The 19,570-nt window shown below is 40.6% G+C and overlaps 1 protein-coding gene across 1 annotated transcript in view; it reads left to right on the plus strand.

Annotated features, from left to right (window-relative positions):
* The first annotated feature begins 3,722 nt into the window (after nt 1-3,722).
* Nucleotides 3,723-19,570, plus strand: part of CLIC5 (chloride intracellular channel 5) — a 59,262-nt gene continuing 43,414 nt past the window's right edge. Inside the window, exon 1 of the mRNA XM_040058223.1 lies at nt 3,723-4,058. Within this exon, the coding sequence (XP_039914157.1) occupies nt 3,996-4,058 (63 nt within the window). The 5' untranslated portion in view covers nt 3,723-3,995. The remainder of the gene's footprint in view (nt 4,059-19,570) is intronic.

The following is a 19,570-nucleotide window of genomic DNA, read 5'->3' on the forward strand; positions in this document are numbered from 1 at the left end:
ACTACTGGATTTATTTTTTTCAGTTGTTAACTTGTTTTATATCAAAATTACTAGCATCCAATAAATGCAGTTGCAAATTGCAAGTTATTCAGAACTCTCTCTGGAACAGATGTTTCCATAAGCTGTTCAAACCACCCTGGCTGCTGCTTAGGTGTAGTGGTTTTTTGGCAGCTGAGGAGTTAAATAATTCCCTGGTAAAATCATAGCCCCGAATACCGTTTACTGCATTTACTGCAACTGCACCAAGATTTTACTTCTTTTCATCACAACAATGAAAAAGTCACCTGTGTTACATAAAACTTGCAATACCTGCTCTCATGGACCGTGCTGGATGGAAGCACTGGGGGATGGATGTGCTTCGTGCTCTGATCCTTCTTGGTAACGTAGCGGTCTGCTGGAGAACTGCACGATAGAGTTACATTCTGGATGCTTGGCCTCTGCTTCACCCCCTTGGGACAAATCTTTGCTGGAAGTGAAGCTTGGATCAGGCCTGTGAAAGCTGATAGTGCATCAGTGTTCACCTACAATAGAGGTCTTATGTGGGGACGTGGCCGTTCCTTTTCTGAAGCTGTCCTCTTCTTTTATTAATGGGATGACATGCTCACATTCATTTCTATACCTCATAAACCTCAAACTATAATGACTTGGCTTATGAGGAGTTCATAATTCAGCATCTAATGTTCTTGTGTGTAACTCAAAGCCTCTGCTACTTCTGACTTGTGAGAAAATGATAGGCCAAACTAAGTGACTCATTCTTTGCAGTAAAATGAGAGTGTACTAATTATTTATCAGTGTCTTACCCTTAATTTGGCTGAAGAAAGAGCTGATTTCAGAACACACAAAAGAGCTGTGTAGACACTAAAAAGCATTATAGTCAGAAAGGTTCCACCCAGGTGTAAGTGATAAGTCAGTTTTATATGACAGAGAAGCAGTAAATGCATGAATAGATGCCTAAAGCAGTGCATATATATATTTATATATGCATCTATATATATTTCCTCCTACTCACTGCCTTCTACAATGTTTTTCCTAAATTCAGCTTTCAGAATATCTTTTTTAAAAAACAGCATTATATGAACAAGTTATGGTATCTGTTATGTTTGGTCTTTTCTAGGGATTCCATGGGGGTATTTATGTAAAGCAGAAGGGGGGTTTTTTGAGGTGGACTGCCTTATTCTTTCCATGGATACCTAAAAGCACAGCTGGAACACCAGATATGTGGTGTTCACTTCTCAACTTCTGTAGCCTCTGAGCACCCCATATCACATCCTGGGGCAGGGGGTAAGGTGGAAGCAAATGGGGAAGGCACCTTCCAGTGGCAACACTGCCCAGAAACACCCTGAGCCAGGTGGGATCTGGCCTGCTCCTGCAGTATATCTGTGTTAGGATGGAAATGGCTGCAGGGCACCTTCACTCTCCTTGTATTGCAAAGTTTCCCTTCTGCTTTGCTGAGCCTCAGCACAAGAATGAACACACCACTAAACCCAGTCAGTAATTGGGAGGGAAGGATTTGAATGTTTTGACACGTCGAGTCTCTACTGAAATTGCTACATCTAGAATTTGACTTTCAGAAGCACAAGGCATGCACAACTTCTGGAGTGAGGGTTGGCACATGCACAGGAATCAGGCACTAAAGCCATAGATTTCTTTCACTTAAAAATTACTGCAGGTTTTGTCTGGCCATTACATGTTTATCTCATTACCCTGGGCTCAATGGAAAAAATTAGACACTTCTAGGGCATATTTTTTCAGTCTAAAATAGACACCTAAATAGGTCACATGCATCACAACTTGTAAGTGCTGGTATTTTGAAAGATGGTTTTATTTCTACCCTTTGGTTTAGCATTAGCAGCATTACCTCATTACTGTGCTCACACTGCTGGCAGTATTTTCTCTTCCAACAGGGTGATATATGTGATATAACTTGTTCAAACTACTTGCCTATATCATCACAATGTTTTCAGTGAGGCTGGAGCTGCAGGTAACCTCAGTGGAGATAACCCATTTCCCATTGTTCCCAGGAACCCTCATTAAAGGGAAATTACGTCACCATGAGGTGCTAGAGCAAAACAATTTTTCAGCAAAACCCAAAAGATTATAATTGTATAGTTGTTAAAGCATTATTTTGGGATGCATTTTAGTGATACGGTGATCACTCTTAAGTTTTTGGCAGATTTTATAACTGTAATGCATAATTACAATGCAATGATTCTTTCTGCCACATGTAAGTACACTTAGCCCATGTCCTTGGAAGCTTGCCAGTAGGCCTAAGAATAATTGTACTCTAAATGTTTGGTAATTAATGTGCCTAGTCCAAAAATTACATATAAAAATTTGAAATCAAAGGAGTAATAGTACTTAATTCTCTTATAGTTAACCTTCCAGTTATTTGAATGAGTGCTAATTAGATCTAAAAACCATAAGCATACTTTTACAGTAATTATAATGATGATTATGTTGTAATTACAATTGCAACAGCATAATGAGATTTACTCGTTAACCATTTCAGTCCTTCATGTAGTGTACATGAAGCAGCTGTTGTGGGAAAATTCCCATAGAACTTACCCAAAGGGCCACAGAGGTGTTGGCTGTGACTCCTCTGGAGCTGTGTCAAATGCCTAGAGGTCAGAGAAATGGAGATCATCGCACAAGCACACAGCTAAGAGCACTTTCAGGAAAGGAGAGTGTTTGATCATGTCAAAACCCTCCCCAAAAGGCCTCTCTATGTCAGAAGGGGAAGGTTAAACTGCTCATGTCTGGCAGCTCGAGCTGCCAACAACCTGTGAGCCAGAGCTTTGGCAGTCCTGAAACAGGATCAGGAGCAGAAGTGCAGGAAGAGGGCAGGAGGACACAAAGTCCCTCCAGGCAGGGATGGGGATAAGCAGGAGGTGCCATTGACCCCTTCACCTCTGCTCGCTGTCTCCTCCTGTGCCAGCACTCCCTCCCTTCATGCTTTTTGGCTGTGTCAGGACTTTCTATAGGTGCCACCTCACACTCAGGGCTGCTCTGCGGTGCCCTCTGAGTCACGCAAGGAATGCAGGGCGAAGGAATGGGAGTAGGGATGACAGCAGCACGTCTGCAGCAGGCTGAAGCCCTTGAACTGTTCTCCCATGCTCCACCCAGCGAATCGTTGCTCTCCTGTCCCCCCTCTACAGCCAGCACCCCGAGGGGCACACTGAGAAATAGCTGTGGGACCCAAACATTCCCATTCCTCTGCTCCTGAGCTCCATCAGCACTGGTCACATCACGGGTGCTTCTCGCACCTGACTATTCAGTTTTGGCTTCTGTAGCACTTTATACCACACACATGGTGGGGGTTGCTGAGGGAAAGCTCTGCTTTTCTTCCCATTCCTTGAATTGATCCAACAGCCAGTACACAGGCTCTTTTTCTCTTACTTTTCTTAGCAGTAACAATATTAGGATTTTGAATGGCTAGCAGGACAAACACCCTTCAGAAAAGCAGAAAAAAAAAATCACTGTTGCTTAAAGCAATGAACCCAGCCCTGCTGCAGGACTTCCTTCTTCCCTGTCCCTGGTGCTCCCAGCTGTAGAATAAGGGAGGGAACAACAAAGAAATGCTGAAAACAGGGAAGAGAAGAATTATTTGCTCAGAGACTGATCCTGCCGTAGGTACCAGGAGCTTGTCTCCTCCCCTATGAGTTTAACCCCACCCTCTGTTTTTTTATGCTCCGGGCTATTTTGGGCAGGCAGCGAGGGCTGCGGCTCTGACAGATGAGGATACTGTACCCGAGCGCAGCAGCACTTGTTGCTCTGAAGAACTACTTTAACAGGGACTGCTCCTCTGCTGCCTGCCTTTTCTTAATTATTATTAATTTAATAACCTGCAAACTTGTTTACTCCACTGCTTTCGAGCTTTATCATTACAAATGATGTTTTGAGAGCGGCTCAGAAGGGAAATTTCACGCGTCGTGCAGTTGAAACCTCCTTTTGCCACTTACTATCAAGGGATCGGCTGGCAGCCTTGGGGGTGAAAAATGACAGACTCATTTGCTGCTAATGGGGAAGGAAAGGACCCTGAAATTGAGCTCTTTGTGAAGGTAAGTTGTGCTGTGAACTGGACACTGGTGTGAGTCTCAGATCGGCTCAGCTTCTACTGAATAATCAAACTTTAATTTTCTGCTGCTGAGCGACGTGGTGCTGTGACAGCCTGTTATCTCTTGGACACACACTCGCTCTGCTTTCTTCTTCGTGACATTAGAATTAGGTAATGTTGTGGAGGGAGAGTCAGAGTTCCTGTGTTTTATTGTTAATTCTCTCCTTGTGAGTTTGTTCTGTTATTCTTAGCTTGTTGCCTGCAATGTACTGTGTCCTAACTTTAGACTTAAGGCTGTAGGCTTCGTGTTTGGTCCATGGATCCTGGATTTCTTTTCCATTTTTGGGAAGGGCTGGGGGGGGTACCATGATTTGGTACCTCAGCAGAGGCTGTCAGCTCTGAAATGCTAATGGACCATAAAACAATAAGGATTGAGATAAGCTGACAGTCTTCTGATTATTTACTGCAACACTTTCTTTTTTCTTCTAAACCAATAAAAACTAAATCAGTTTTTACTATTTGTTCCTTCAGCCTGAAGCTCATTCTGATTTTCTGGAAAGGTAGCTGAGAACAGAGAGCAATTTAATAAAAATATAGAAGAATGACTTCACCTGTTATATGGTAGGGTTTCAGAATGTTTCAAGTTGTATATGACTTGGTCTTGGGCTGTGAAAACCTTACCATTAAAATCAGTGGCACAGTTGAAACCCATGAAACATATAACCTTATTAATAGCAAACTTTGTACAAACTCTATCTCAGTGGAGAGCTCAGATTTTTTAATGCTCAGAGTGTTTTAAAGCCTCTACATGCATTGAGGCTGAAATCCTCTATGCCCACATTAAACTATGGAATGGCTTGGTTTGGAGGGGACCTTAAAGATCATCTTATTTCAATCCCCCTGCCATGGGCATGGGCATCTTCCACTAGAACAGGTTGCTTAAAATCTTGTACAGTCTGGCCTGGAATGTTTGCAGGTGTTTGGTCTCTCTGAGTCTAGTCCATTCCTGTAAATCCATTGGATTATTATTAATATGTGGGAGTTACCTCAGACCCTTAGCAAACAGAGCCCTGAATGATTAGGAAAGCAAATTCCAACCCCTCCCTTCTGTCAAGATGAGGGTATGTAATTACTTTGTACTCCCTGATAGATATTTTGGGCTGTAAGTTGAAATGTCAGCCACATCCATGATGTGTATACACAACCTCCTCACACATCTTCCAAAACCAGTCAGTTCAGGTGCTGTGACTGATCCAGCAGTGAGGTCTTTTTCCGTGGCAAACAGATTTAACAAGAATTTCAGGTTCATAAGAGTCCCGTAGATCCTTTTTACAGAGAGCTTAAATGTACTAAAATGGACCAGCATGAGTCCATACAGCCAGACACTTCACCCCTTACAAGTTGTTTTTACCAAATTGAGTTTAATGGAGATGCTTATGGGCTAAAAAAATAGGTTTGTGATGTTGTTTGGCCCTCTGTCATCAATCAAATGTGTGCTGGAATGAAAATCTGTAGCTACTGATTTGTTTTAGTGCTCACACTATTTCACTGAGGCTGACACGGATGTTTGTGATATGTGGTTCTTTGACTGCATCAGCTGTTAAACTGAAGGTCATTGCCCAGATTCATTGTGTGAAGCTCTGGATCCATAAGATACTGGGAAAAATGAGCACTGCATTAAACCAAGCCATGCCACCACTTGAAGATTTATAACTCCAGCAAGAACATTTTTAGTAATGTGACTTCCTGCATAATGCATATTACAGAATTGCATAGAGACTCACATAAAATTCAGAGGTGGAACAGAAGAAATAATTGGTATCTTCCTGGAGACTTTCCATTTAGGTTGAAAAATTGCAATTCTTGATGTTTTGGAAAGGTGCCATTAATTTAATTAAAAGTTAAAAGGTTCTATAGTAAAGCATGTGACCAGAGTATTAAATTATACACTTCAGAAGTTCAAAAATAAAAAGGGAAGAACATCCAAAGGAGAGACAAGCTGAAAGCTGAAAAATAGGAGAATGTAAGAGGATGATGAACAGGTGAAAACTTTTCTGGAGGGTGACTTCAAAGGATAGGATATTAGCAAGGGGAGGTAAACAGGAAGGCTGATCCTGGTTGGAAAAAACAGAAAAGTGGTAGTATCTGGAGGACAGTGAGATACTGGGACAGGTGGCATATATTAATATACTGGACCACACTTGAGGCAAGTTCTAGCAGCAGGGGATGTTGGGATCAATGAGCAATTCCTCATTTGATTTTTATAGAGGTGATATTTCACACAAGGAGAAGAGTTCTGTCCTGCATCCTTGAAGGAATACACAGAAAATACAGTGATAAGTGAGAAAATGTAGGACAGTAGATGTGACCTGGTGGAAACTGTATCTTCCACAAGCCCAAAAAAACCAAAAAAGCCTGTTTTTCACCAGCCACAGTGTCCCCAATAAAAACATTTTCTGTCTCAGGTTAAGAAAAGAAAGGCGTTACACAATTGCTCTATTTCACTTTGCTGTTTGTCAACCAGGCGCTCAGGAGCCTCAGCCAGACAAGCAGGGAGCGAGGTTGTAACCAAAAGAGCTGCTCTGTAACCTAATGCAGGTTGGCTCAGGATCTCCTGAGCTGCAGACAGGCTGGGCACCACCACGACACAGCTGAGCTGCTGTGGCAGGGACAGGTTAAGTGGTTATCACACCTATTTGTTATCATCCCCATTGATTTCACTTGTTTTCTAACGGCGCTCTAACCTGGATCTGTGAGGTGGTTTTTTTGTGAGCAAGTGTTTGTTCTTGCGTGTTTGAGAGCAACCCCCCCCCAAATCTGGGGCAGGACACGAGAAGAGCGATGGTGGGAGCGGCGGGGTCTGCCAGGGAGGTGGTGCTGCCTCGATCAGATGTGCAGCTTGTCTGAGCAGGCCTTTGCTGAATGCTGAAACTCTCCAGCAGCAATTCCCTCTCTAAACTTGTTTGACAGGGAATTGGAGGAGGCTGCCAGAGAGAAAGGTTTGATTCGTGGTGTCTCGAGATGCTGGCGGTGGCAGTGTGGGGAAGGGAAACGTCGGGAGGTAGAGCTTGCTCTGTGCTTAACCCAGCTTGTTGTAACTCAGGTTAATGTCAATCCTCTGTCTGCTGGAGAAGCAAAGTGCTTCTGTATAAATGATAGTGACATGCTGGTGGAAGATATATTTAATTTTTTCCTGACAATCTTGCACCTGTATGCGTGAGTGTAATGACAAAATTGAAATAGTGCTCCTTTTATCTGAGGTAATAAAATTAAAATCCATCAGGGAGGACCACAGGCTTTTTGTGGCTTCTTTCCGTTTGCAATGGAAACTGGTGTTTGGATTGTACATTCCTTGCCTTTCAGGATTAGAGTAGTTCCTAATATTGAAAGTCAATTTGAAGGGAGACGGATTGTACCCATGGAAAACCAAACATAATGCAAAGATTTCATTGCTCAGAAATGCAGTCTAGAAAGCAAACAAGCTCCACAACTGGACCAAAGTTTTTAAATTCTTCCTGATTTTTAAAATCTTCCTGCTTTAGAAACACTATAACAGGATATATCTTAATCCGTAATTCTGATAGTGAAAAGATGGTGATATCATGATGGTAGGAAAATGTGTGGTAAGCTGACAGGCAGCTACTTCTAGAAGGAGTCATTGTTGTGGCACTGATGGATGAATATTAGGGGTATGTTCATTGGTGTCCTGGGCTGCACCAAAATCAGAGGGACCAGTCGGTCGAGGGAGGTGATTCTGCCCCTCTACTCCACTCTTTTGAGACCCCACCTGTACTGCTGCATTCAGCTCTGGGCTCCTTAGCAGAAGGAACATGTGAACCCACAGGAATGAGTCCAGAAGAAGCCATTAAGTTGATCACAGGACTGGAACACCCCTGCTATGAAAACAGCTTGGAGAAGAGAAAGCTCCAGGAAAACCTTATAGAACCTTCCAGTACCCAAAAGGGGTAGAGAGAAGTGTTTTTAAAAGTTTCATTTTAATTCTCATTTTTCTTCTTTTAGTGTATGATAGTAAATCTATCTTTATACCCTTCAAGTCTGAGCCTGCTTTGCTTTTCTCCTAATCCTGTCTCAGCAAAAAAAACCACTCAAACCACTACGTCAATTAGTGTGTTAGCCAGAAAACCAAATCAGTGAACATAAAACCATTGCAGGGGGCTAGAGAGGGACATTCCACAAGGGCATACAGGATAAAGGGGGATGACTGTAAGCTAAAGGAGGGTTGGTTTATATTAGGTGTTAGGAAGAAATTCTGTATGTAAGGGTGGTGAGGTCCTGGGACAGGTTGCCTGAAGTTGTGAATCCCTGACAGTGTGCAAGACGAGGCTGGATGGAGCTCTGAGCAGCCTGGTTTTGTGGAAGGTGTCCCTGCCCATGGCAGGGGAGTTGGAATGACATGATCTTTAAGGTCCCTTGCAACCCAAACCATTCTAGGATTAGGTAAGCAAGAGCATTTGCTTAGGAGGTGTAAGGCTTTACTTCTCAAAGCGTTCACCCGCAGTTACACTGAACACTTTTCTAGAGAAAATGTGAAGCTGCTGCAAGTGTGCAAATCAAAAAATATCTCAGAGGCCTTGATCTTCCACAGTCTCTACTTCAGACATTTAACATGTCTCCATCTGCCAGCTGAGTGAGTCCATTAGGATTATGTCTAAAAGTGATGGAAAGATTCTGTACCAAACTTCCTGTTATGAATGGGTCAGTCAGAGAGCCTGGCTGCCAGGGCAGAGCAATCAACAACAGTGTGCTCCATCAAATTCCCAGGAGCTGCTGTTCTCAGGAAGGTGTTGCTGCCCCTCTTGTGGACACAATTGTCCCAGAAATTATCTCAGGGAGGAGCAAGGGTTTTTTTCTTGGTTTTTGTTTGTCTGCTTTTTTTTTTTTTTTTTTTTTTTTTTTTTTTTTTTTTTTTTTTTTTTTTTTTTGTGTGTGTGTGTGTGTATTTTTTAAAAATAATTTCTGCTGAAATGTGATTTCAAACCAACCTTGGTTTGGATTTTGGTGAAGAGTTGTCACATAGCCTTCAAGGAAGATAGAAATAAAAGTGTTACATCTGTTACAAGCAATCATTTCCCCCTGTTAGGCTTTTGTGGTTTTAATATGAGAGTCACTCTGATAAGAAAACTGATTTCAGTTTCAGAATTTCAGGTTTATCACAACCAGTACTGGCTTTGCAAACAGGGAGAGATAACTTGATAGGAACCTTTTAACCCTTTATAACAAGACAGGCTCTGCAGTGTATTTGATTCATACTTGTATTTGAGACTGCCCTCAAAAAGGTTTTTTTACTGATGATTAAAAATCAGAATCAGATCTGAAGGGCTCTAAGTTCATTTTTGTTTCTTGAGAAGTGTGGCTATTTCCTGGGTATGATGAGCTCAGCTTGGCTTTCATACAAAATCATTCCCATGTTTAGCTGAAATTTCTAGATAAAAAGGAAATAACAAAGATAAAAAAAGCACAAGCAGGGATAATGATACTGAAACATCTGGTCCGACCTGTTTGGTGCTCCAAGACTGACAATAACATTTTTTTGTTGCCAAGCCTGTCACATTTAGAAGGAGTCAAAACCACCCTACAAAGCAGATGTGTACAGTGTGTGCAGTCCCTGATGCTTTTCAGCTTTTACCCTGGAAGTGGTGCGAGTGCGGGGTTTACTGTGTATCTTAAATTTTTACTTTTTGGAGCTGCCAAGCAGGTGATGGGCACCATGGTTTGTGTCTCTTCAGGCTGCTTTTGGTGAAGCAGTGCACGATCTGCAGCCTGAGCCTCCTCTTCCAGCATCCTGTCCTCATGCTTTGGTATTAAGGTTACAAAATTTGCAAGATTTACCAGAAGTCTGGACACCAGGGAGGAAAATAATTTTACTAGATTTTTTTAAACCATCTCTAAATGAGTTTTGAAAGTTCCATGCAGGGGAACTTAAGTATTTCAGTGTAGTGGTTCTGCTAAGATCTTGTCAAATCAGGAGTGATCAGAGTGACAAACCAATAGCAACTCTACTTCTGACCCACCTAAGTCAGGGAAGTTCCATCTGGACTGATTGCTGCTTCTCTGGTGGTTGTTGTGGTGTTTTAAAGCATTTTCAATAAAATAATTTTAGGAATAGAGGAAAAACATCTGTCTTGGCAAGAATTAATTTTGCTTAAAAATTACATCTTTATAAAATAAAATTCAATAAATTGCCATATAACCGCAAATATTGTAAAATTACAAGTTGCTTGTTTTTCCTTGTGATGAAGAAAAGCAACACTTTAAAGAAGCTTTAGCCTGAGTTATACAACCCAGAGTCAGTCTGTCTGTTATGTCTCTGAGCATTTGCAGGTTTTGTTTTGCGTCAGACAAGGGCCTTGTTGGTGGGAATATTAGAGACAGCCAGTAAATTGTTTAAGCAGGCCAAGTTTATAAAGTGACTTGGCAGGGATATATTCACCATCCCTGCCACCTTGAACCTAGTCTGGAATGTTTTTGAGCTTGCCTGGGAATCTGGTTCTCAAGTTAGGAAGGGATTTCCAGCTGTGTCTCTTGCCTAAGTTCACGGTCTCGTCCTTAGTTTATGGTTAAAGTTGAATGACACCCTGATCTGCCATGGTTTGGGGGCTTTCCTCTATTGACAGTTGTGACTACTTACTTTTTATTAAACCTGATGCTATTGATATGCATGTTAATTTTGATCAAAACATCTGATTAAAATTAAACATATTCCAGTGTTTTGTTAATATGCATAGCTTCTTTACATGCCTTTATAAAAGGGATCCATTTGAATAAATAAGAATTCAGAAACATTCAGCTTGGGTCATGGCCACAAAAGTGAGTCAATTTTGTACTGCTGAGTTCAGTGGCAGAAGAATAAGGCCTGCCTAAGTGTATTTGAGATCTTATTTAAACTTCACTTGCTAGCTCTTTCCTCTTTTTTCAGCTTTTCTGAGCCACATGGTCAAATTGGGTAAACACTGTGTTTTAATTTTATCATGAAGAACTGGTGATATTCATAATTATTATTTCTAGAAACAGAATTTATTATTTATTATTATTAGAATTATTTAGTTTAGAATTAGCCACCAGTGTGCCCTGGGTGCTCTATATTTAACTGCAAGTTGCTCTTTTTCCACCTCTGGCAGCTCCAGTCTCGTCAGGCTCACAGGTTGTTGTGCCATGGTTCAGCGATGACAGTGAAGCTCCAGTGTCCTCAGGAAACTTTTATGGGCAATACATGGCTCTGCTGAGGCTAATCCAGAATGGCAAATGTCACCGGGATCGTTTGACATAACATCCCAAAAATACACAGGGACCCTTTCCAAGAGAGCCAGCAGGAAGTACATCTGCCTGTGTTCCAGGATTTAATGTTGGTATCAATCCACCTGCCTATGTCAAATACAGTTTAATGGAAGGCTGTGTAAGGATTGTTTAGGAGAACACGTTGATCGTCACAGCAATAATATCACTTAGTTCTTGTGTGGCACATAATTCTTCATAATGTGGCAGATACGAGCAAAAGAATCCCAGCAGAGCTGCAAAGAGGTAACAGAAACATTTTTTTGTAAGCAGTATTTCCATTTTTCAGCTAGGAGCTCTGGTAGGTTTTTCAAATTACTCCTTTTTAACAGCATCAGGCAGAAGTTAAAGGGCTGTGCTTTTATGTGTTACTTTTATACATGAATAATAGAAGGTTTCAGTGATGAACTTTGTTTTTAGCTAAGGTTGACTTAAAGTCAGGGAGAATCATTTGGGATAAGGTACGGCTTGATTTTGTGCTGGATTCAATTTATAAATCTTACATGATGTAGGAAGTCAGAGTGGGTACCTAAAGTGCTATAGTAGGTACTTCGTAAATAGCTTGAAGTGTTTTGTTTGACACAGTAAAATTTCACATGGAGATTTCCTTATCCCATTTCCTTCCTCGTCCCTTGTTCTCCCCATTTTCTTGCACTTCTGTGTTGTTGACATGCAGTAAAACTCATCTAGATAGAGTAGCAGGGATATATATGTTCATCTGGAGCTATGAGTTTAAAAAATCTGCTTTTTGTATGTCTGAGGCTTTTAATCAGCATCATGTATTCCTGGCATGATTTTTTATATTAAACTTAAGAATTGGAAATTATTACAGTGGAACAGAAGTAATTCAAACTGTATCCAGCTGTGTTTTGCAGTTCCAAAGCCAGTACTTTTATCTAATAATATCTAAGAATAGAACTTAATGTAACTGATTGCATTTACAACGTGTCATTGCTGTTTGTTACATAACTTGATTGCCAGTGCACACATAAATGTAGAACAATGAATCCATAGGACTTCTCTCTCTCTCTCTCTTAAATTTAAATATTCTTTGTAAATGAGTATTGTTGTGTCCCTCTCAAGAATAATTGAATTACTTATTTTTTAAGTGTTTATGATTTTACTCTCCTATATGTATCTATATTTTATTATTAGTGATGTTCACTGCCTGAAGTGATCTTCCGCTATTTAACACATATTCTTCTTTAATTAAGCGACTCTGCACCACAGAAATGTCTTGGGTATAGTGTTGTAAGAGGAGATGTGCTCAAAAAAGATTGGATGACAAAGCCCCTGAGATGCAGTTCTCTAACGCACCTTACCAAAGCTTTGCCATGTTAAAATAGCCCCACTGTTGTCAAAATCCAAATCAACTTTTTTTTTGACTTTCTGTTCTATGAACAACTGAGCACATCAGTGCTTTATCTTAAAAGAAAGCAGCAGCACAGCTCCCACCATTCAAACCTTCTGATTTTTATTATATTTTTCTAATCGAACTGTAAAATGGTCCTGCAATGCAAATTTTACATGTTAAGCTCAGTAATATTCCCAGGTTTTGACCCAAATTCTTTGCAGGATTTTATTTTTATTTTTATTTTTTACTTTTGTTATTTTCTTCCTCTTTCAGTGACCCAAGGTAAGTTTTTCAGGCTCTCCTCGCCTTGATAAAATGCTGATACCAGTCCTTCTCTGGTGCCAAGTTTGTGCACGTGTGTTGCATCTCTCTAGGACCAACTTCTCTGCTTTTCTTGCTTGTTCTCACATACAAACAGACTCAAAAATTTATACCAGTCTCGTAATCCCCATAATTTCTGTGTTGGTCCCCAAAGTAGCCTGGTTACTTCTTAAGAGATACTGTGTATCTGGAGCTCAAGGGCTTCTCCAATTTTTGCACCTGATTTCCAAAAGACATTAAAATAGCTTCTTTTTATGTATTTCTGGTAACCCTTCGTAAAACTGAAATAAAGCACTAATTGAAATGCATTTCAGGAGAGCTGTGTTGGATTGATGCATCTGTAGGACAGTAGGAGTTGAAACTGTCCCTACTATAGCTACTCTGGTGTAAAGGCCATTATATTAAGGATTAAGGTGCTCAGATAGTGACAATTTTCTCTTCTAAATCCTCATCCTGATAGATGCTAATTTTGTGTGCAGTGCAGATGGCAGAAGCCCATGGCACTCACCTATATGTGCTTGCTGCAGAAGGTAATTAAAATGCTCAAGGTCTAATACTCAAGGCTGAAACTGATTTTCATTTACTTTAAATTCCATAAAAGTTGAAGGATATTATATGGGAACAGTAATTATGCCCCCCCCCCCCCCCCCCCCCCCCCCCAATTCTTTATGTAAATCCTACTGTAAAAAAGCCATTTCTTAACTATTACTTTTGCTTTTCTTGCATTTCATAGAATCACAGAATGGTTTGGGTTGGAAGGGACCTTAAAGATCATATAATTCCCACTCCCCTGCCAGGGGCAAGTACCCCTTCCACTAGACTAGGTTACTCAGAGCTTCATCCAGCCTAACCTTTAATACTTTCAGGAATGGAGCATCCACAACTTCTCTGGCCGATTCTTTGTTTCTTTTGGTCTAAGAAAGACATATCATGACTCAGTTCACCATTCACCAGTATCTCAGGTGTTTAAACCTGTTCATGATTCTGGGAATGGGGTTTATGCACAGAGAAAATGTGCTTGATTTAGGTATGGCTTTAATTTCTGTTTCCCTTAACCAAGAAGATGCCAAAGCAGGCATAATTTTTTAAAAAATTCTGCTGCTGGTAAAGACATAAGTGTAATGCTCTACTTCTTAGAAAAGGGGTCATCACCTCCAAAGAGACTGTGCTGCTGGAGGCTCACAGTGGAGTTCAAAGTATGATGAGCTAATCCTTGTATGCTCCATCTCAGAACATCTGACAGCTGAGATCAGCAGCTGTCTGTATTCAGAAAAGACTGTTTAGCATCAGTTTTAAATGTTCAGAAGATGGATTTTTTTGGTGAAAGTGTTGAGTTTTTGTTTTTCAATTGATAGTCATAAAACACAGGGTGACACTAGAAATTTTCCGAACTTCTTAGATGCTGATAGCAATTAAGCATCCTTAGATCCCTGTCCTGCAAAGGAGGCTGTGCAGGCTGCTCTGTGCTTGGGCAGCCACCTCTGAACGTGATTCTCTTTGCAAAAAACCCATTCTCTGAGGTAAAAAAATAATTACAGATTCCTTTTTATAACATTCCCAAAGCACTGTACAGTCATGGTCAGTACTTTACAGGTGGAGGAGTTGAGAAACCATGGCCTTGTGCAAGGAGCGTCAGCAAGAACTTCACCTTGGTGCTGTGCTCCTGGTCTTTAGTCATAGCTGTTACGTTCTTTGGGGTTTGTACAGCACTTAGCATGACTGATTCAGTGTTCATATGCCCCTCAGGCTTAGTAATTCACAGTAAATAGCCCAATAACAAACACACAAATCATACAAATCCCAGCTGTGCATTTTTACTTTCTCTTTTTGCCGCTGCTATTAGTAGGGATGGGTTGAGGTTTAGATTGTCTTTTGACTGGCTATTTTAAACAACACACAGAGCTTATGTGTGTCAGGACATTGTAAAAGAACTAGAGAAGAATAATTTTAAGGCTTAAAAATTACTTAAGATTGCCATCATTTAGGCAGCCTTTCTCCTTTAATTAAAAGAGCAAACATCACTTGACTGCAGTATTAAATGTATCTACAGGGTCTTTTTACTACAGTGGTAAGAAGTATAACAAGACAGAGAATCACAGAATGGTTTGAGTTGGAATGAACCTAAGGACTGTCTACTTCCAGTCCCTCTGCCATGGGCAGGAATACCTGCCCCTAGACCAGGTTGCTCCAAGCCCCATCCAACTTGGCCTTGATCCCTTTCAGGTATGGGGAATTCACAGCTTCTCTGTGCAACATATTAGTAGTTAAGGTCAAATGTAGTCAGATTAGGAGTAGGCTTAATAGTAATTGTAAAGGTAATTACCTGTTGGAATGAACCAGCAAAGAAGCCATGCCCTGTCTGCCTCTGGTTCAGATCGAGACTAGATAGGCTGTAATGAAGCACACCTAGTTAGGGACAGTAAAGGAATAAACATGCCAGAAAATCTGCAAACCAGCAGGGCATTGCTATGGAGAAGGTCTTGACAAAGCAGAACAGAGCTTGGTTGAAGCACAGAAGGAATCTTTGCTTTCTGTGTCTCTGAACAGTGGCACAAATTTGGTTGAGGCCCATCTGACAGAATGATGCTGAGAGGCTGCTTTCGTATGCTGGGTGTGATAGTGGAATGTGATTAATTTAGGTGCTGGTTATATATGGGATTGCTTATCTTATATTCTTATCATACCTGGTTATGCAAGGGCCAGACTTTGGAAGGGCCTCCAAAGGCTGAGCAGATGAGTGCTGTGTCAGTACAGGTCAGACCTTGAAGATGAGATGAGGAAGAACTAAACTGGGAGATACAAGACTGGAATTAATTTTCTGTCTGTCTTTGCCTAAATCCTGCCACAACCTTGTGCCTTGGCTTCATTCTCTGTGAAACCGAGGCACGTTGGTTTCATGTTTGTCCCAACATCCATTTTCATATCTGTGTAGTTCAGTAATGTCCAGATAAAATTTCCCCTCTTTTCCCTTTGTACAGGTAAGTGACTGTAAAAGCTCCTCAAGCACCACAGATTAACTGCTGACAAAATACTGAATTAATGTTCAGGTTGGGCTGGTGCTTCTCTGTATGGATTGCCAAGTTTATCCTCCTCACGACATTTTAACACCCAAATCAACACTCTGAACCTTGACATCCAGGGCATGTAGCTATTGTTCTGCATGCTGGTGCATGCCTGTACCTGTGTATTGTCCCCAAAACGTGGAAATCAGAGAAACCAGCCCTGATGGATCATCACTATTGTTGCTGGTGTTTTTCTAGATTGTGACTCAATTTGTGTGGGTCAACAGGCACGTTGTGTTACTGCTTTCCTTTTGCTTTTAGCTGCTGAATGGGCAACTTCAAACAGATACAAATGCATATCATGGGGGGAAATTATTTTCTTTCACTGTCCTGTGTTTTGTGATGAGCCATTGCTGCTGATTCAGTGTGCAATCGGAGACCTGTTTTGCTTGTTTATTGTATTTATAGTACTTTTTTAAAAAAACGCTTCCTGAATAAAGAGGGATTGAGTCATGGAATATTCTTGCAGATTCTAGGTTCTCTCAGAATGACAGTTCAGTTGTTTTTCTGTGCTTAGTTCTTTTAAATGCCCAGGGCATGCCAAGAGGTCCCAGTGCAACAATGCCCTTAATTATTAAGTCTATTTTCAGTCTTCAGTTGGAATTTGGTTCATTTTAATTCACTGAGTGTTGACTCATCCATGCAGTTTGACAAGGAATTCTATTTTGCCCTTTCTTGTACCAAGAAACAATATTTCTGAGTCTTGCAGTTAAGCTCTACATCCACTCCTAGGGCTGGATCTTGCTTGAAGTTCAAAAATGATGTTTTCTCTGCATTAAGCACTCTAGACTCAGCCTGGTCCAAGATGGAGCCACGAGGAGCTCCTCAGAGTGCACTAATGAATTCTTCTCTTACATATTTCATATTTCAGTTCCATATTTACAAATCCTCAACTGCATGTTTCTCTAAACACTCCCTAAGCCTTGTTGCTATTCAGTCTCTAGTAGAGGCAGGTGAACATAGGTGTGGTAAGACTTGTTTCAGAGTGGGAGGTATCCACTGCCCATCCTGGCTCGCTGGCACCAGCAGCCCTATGACCTGTGCCTGTGGGAACACCTCATTCTCCTGCTGAGCATAATCTCTGCTCGATAGCCTCATGATTCAGAGTTTATCTCAAAAGAGAGGATTCAACAGTAACAATAAATCCTAAAAATGCTGACTGTAGACAGGTCCTCAGGTCCAACCTTGAAGAGCTGGGGAAGGATGTGGCCAAGATGGGAACTTTGAAGAAGTTATATAACTTTTACATAAAGTTATATATAGATATATTTATAAAGTTATATAAACTTCATAGAGTTATAGTTAGTCCCATGACATCGCTTTCACTCTGGGCTTTAGGATTATTAATTGTTTAACTTATTAAAATTATTTGAATATTTGTTTAACATTTATTTAAAGCCATATCCAGGATCTTTGAAAGTGAGTGCAGTGTTAGTACTAATCAATTTTTGCCATTCTGCCAGAAAGAGGGATTTTTTACTAACAGGTGTTTAGCTTTTCGTTGGAAGTGTGAAATTATAGGATTTCTCTTACTTGTTTTTTTTGGAAGACCACCTGTGTGTGCTTGACATTTTACCATAATAGGGGAAAAAAATTCTCCATTTTAGACAGAATTGTAAGTAAAGATTAAAAAAAATAGCTTATTTTCAGGTCTTATGCAGGTACTTGAGGGAATTAGGCCCAGCTGCACACAAATGTATAGAAAATGTTCAGAAATTCTCTTTCCAAATGCTAGTTTTGCAATTAGCTGATTAACCTGGATTATCTCCAGAGAAGGTGGCACCTTCTTGTGAATTTAACAATAAGTGGGTGAGGAGATTTAGACGGCATGACCCTGGTGTCCCACTCCATTTCCACCATATTGAAAAGGATCTGTTTAATTTGAATAAAGCAGCTGGGTGACAATGTCAGGGAAACAGAGTGGAGAGCCAGAGAAAGGGGTGGGAGCTGGGGGCAGATTTCAGGGCTGCTGTCACCAAACTGGTGGTGAAGCCAGGGAATGGGGAATATGGCTGAAAGGTGAGAGACATAAAATGAAATAAAATCAACAAAGTGATTATTTTCTTGTGGTGAGGAAGAGTGCAAGCAAGAGACATATTGGGAAGAAGGCTACTGATTGCTTCTGAGAAAGCTGTGAGAGGAAGGAACAGGCTGGAGAAGAGTTTTGCTGTACAGCCATGCTGGGGATGCTGCTGGTCTTTTTGGAGGGTGCTCCACTTGGAGCATGAGGGACTTAGGAGGGGTAAGAATAATAATAATAAAAAAAAAAAAACAAACCAAAACAAGGTGATATTTGGCAGCATGATCCAGGATCCCAGAAACAAAAGGACAGTAAGAGGTGAAGAGGTGCTAGAAAAAGTGCAATTGATTATTTTAATTAATAGCATTGAATTAAACTTAATTAAGCTTTGTTTGTTTGTTTGTTTTTCATGCTGTATAAGAGAATAAAATTAAATCAGAAGTAATTCACTCTGAGCATCAGGTCAAAATTTGTTTTGAGAAAATTGTCAAAACTCTTTGCTGTGAGAAGTTTTAAAACATTTCAAACTGACCAAAAGAGGATAAACACAGACATCTAAGAAAGTCAGCCTGCATTGAGATGCTGGGTAAACAAGAAATGTGTTCCAAACTCCTCTCATTGATGTGTTTTTTCTGTTTACAGCATTTATCATACATTAATTTCAGAAGCCCATACTGCAAAAAAATTGTAAATTCCACTTTTACTAATAAACACACCTTTTCAAAATTTATCAGTAGCTTTTAGGAAAAGCATCTTAAAAGGATGCTTTAGGAAAGCATCACTGTTTATTTTCTCCATAATTTGATATTGAAGACACAAATTGTTTTTTCTTTTAGGTAAGTGTCAGGAATACTTACTCGCTGTTTGTGTCTCTGTCTTAGACTCATGTTTTCATTGCAGATACTTCAGTTTATAAACTCAGAGCTTGCTCTCTGTTTCTTGTTTAATGAAATATTCAGAGGGAGTGGCATCAGAAAAGACTGCCCTGTAGTGCAACACCCCTCTAATGGCTTAATACAACTGCATGTCTGTGTAGATGGTCAGATGAACAAATACAACAAGGAAGAGAATATTAAAAGTGAAAAAATGTCCTCAATACTGAACTCTGTAATTATTACTCTGTAATAATTTCTCTGAGTAGCTGGAAACCAGAAAATTTATTTGTAAGGCATTTTGATTCTCAGGGCATTAATGCTCGGTCCAAATACCAGTAATATTGTATCCATAATTAGTTTATTAGAGTGATTGTGGGTGGCATTTGGAAGTCACACCGAGGTACAAACATCAAACCAATGACTGGTTTGGGCCTGTGGTTGCTGGTCCTTTGCAGCACAGCTTAATCTGCTTTCAGTGGAAGTCAGAAACACTCATCTCATCTCAGGATGGAGCTTCCCCCTGCCTGCTGCAGGGCTGTAAACTTTGGAGAACTTGGTTCTGCCCACTCTGGGACACCTCCTGAGGGCTGC

The sequence above is a fragment of the Hirundo rustica genome, chromosome 3, assembly GCF_015227805.2.
Source record: "Hirundo rustica isolate bHirRus1 chromosome 3, bHirRus1.pri.v3, whole genome shotgun sequence".
NCBI classification, from domain to species: Eukaryota; Metazoa; Chordata; class Aves; order Passeriformes; family Hirundinidae; genus Hirundo; species Hirundo rustica.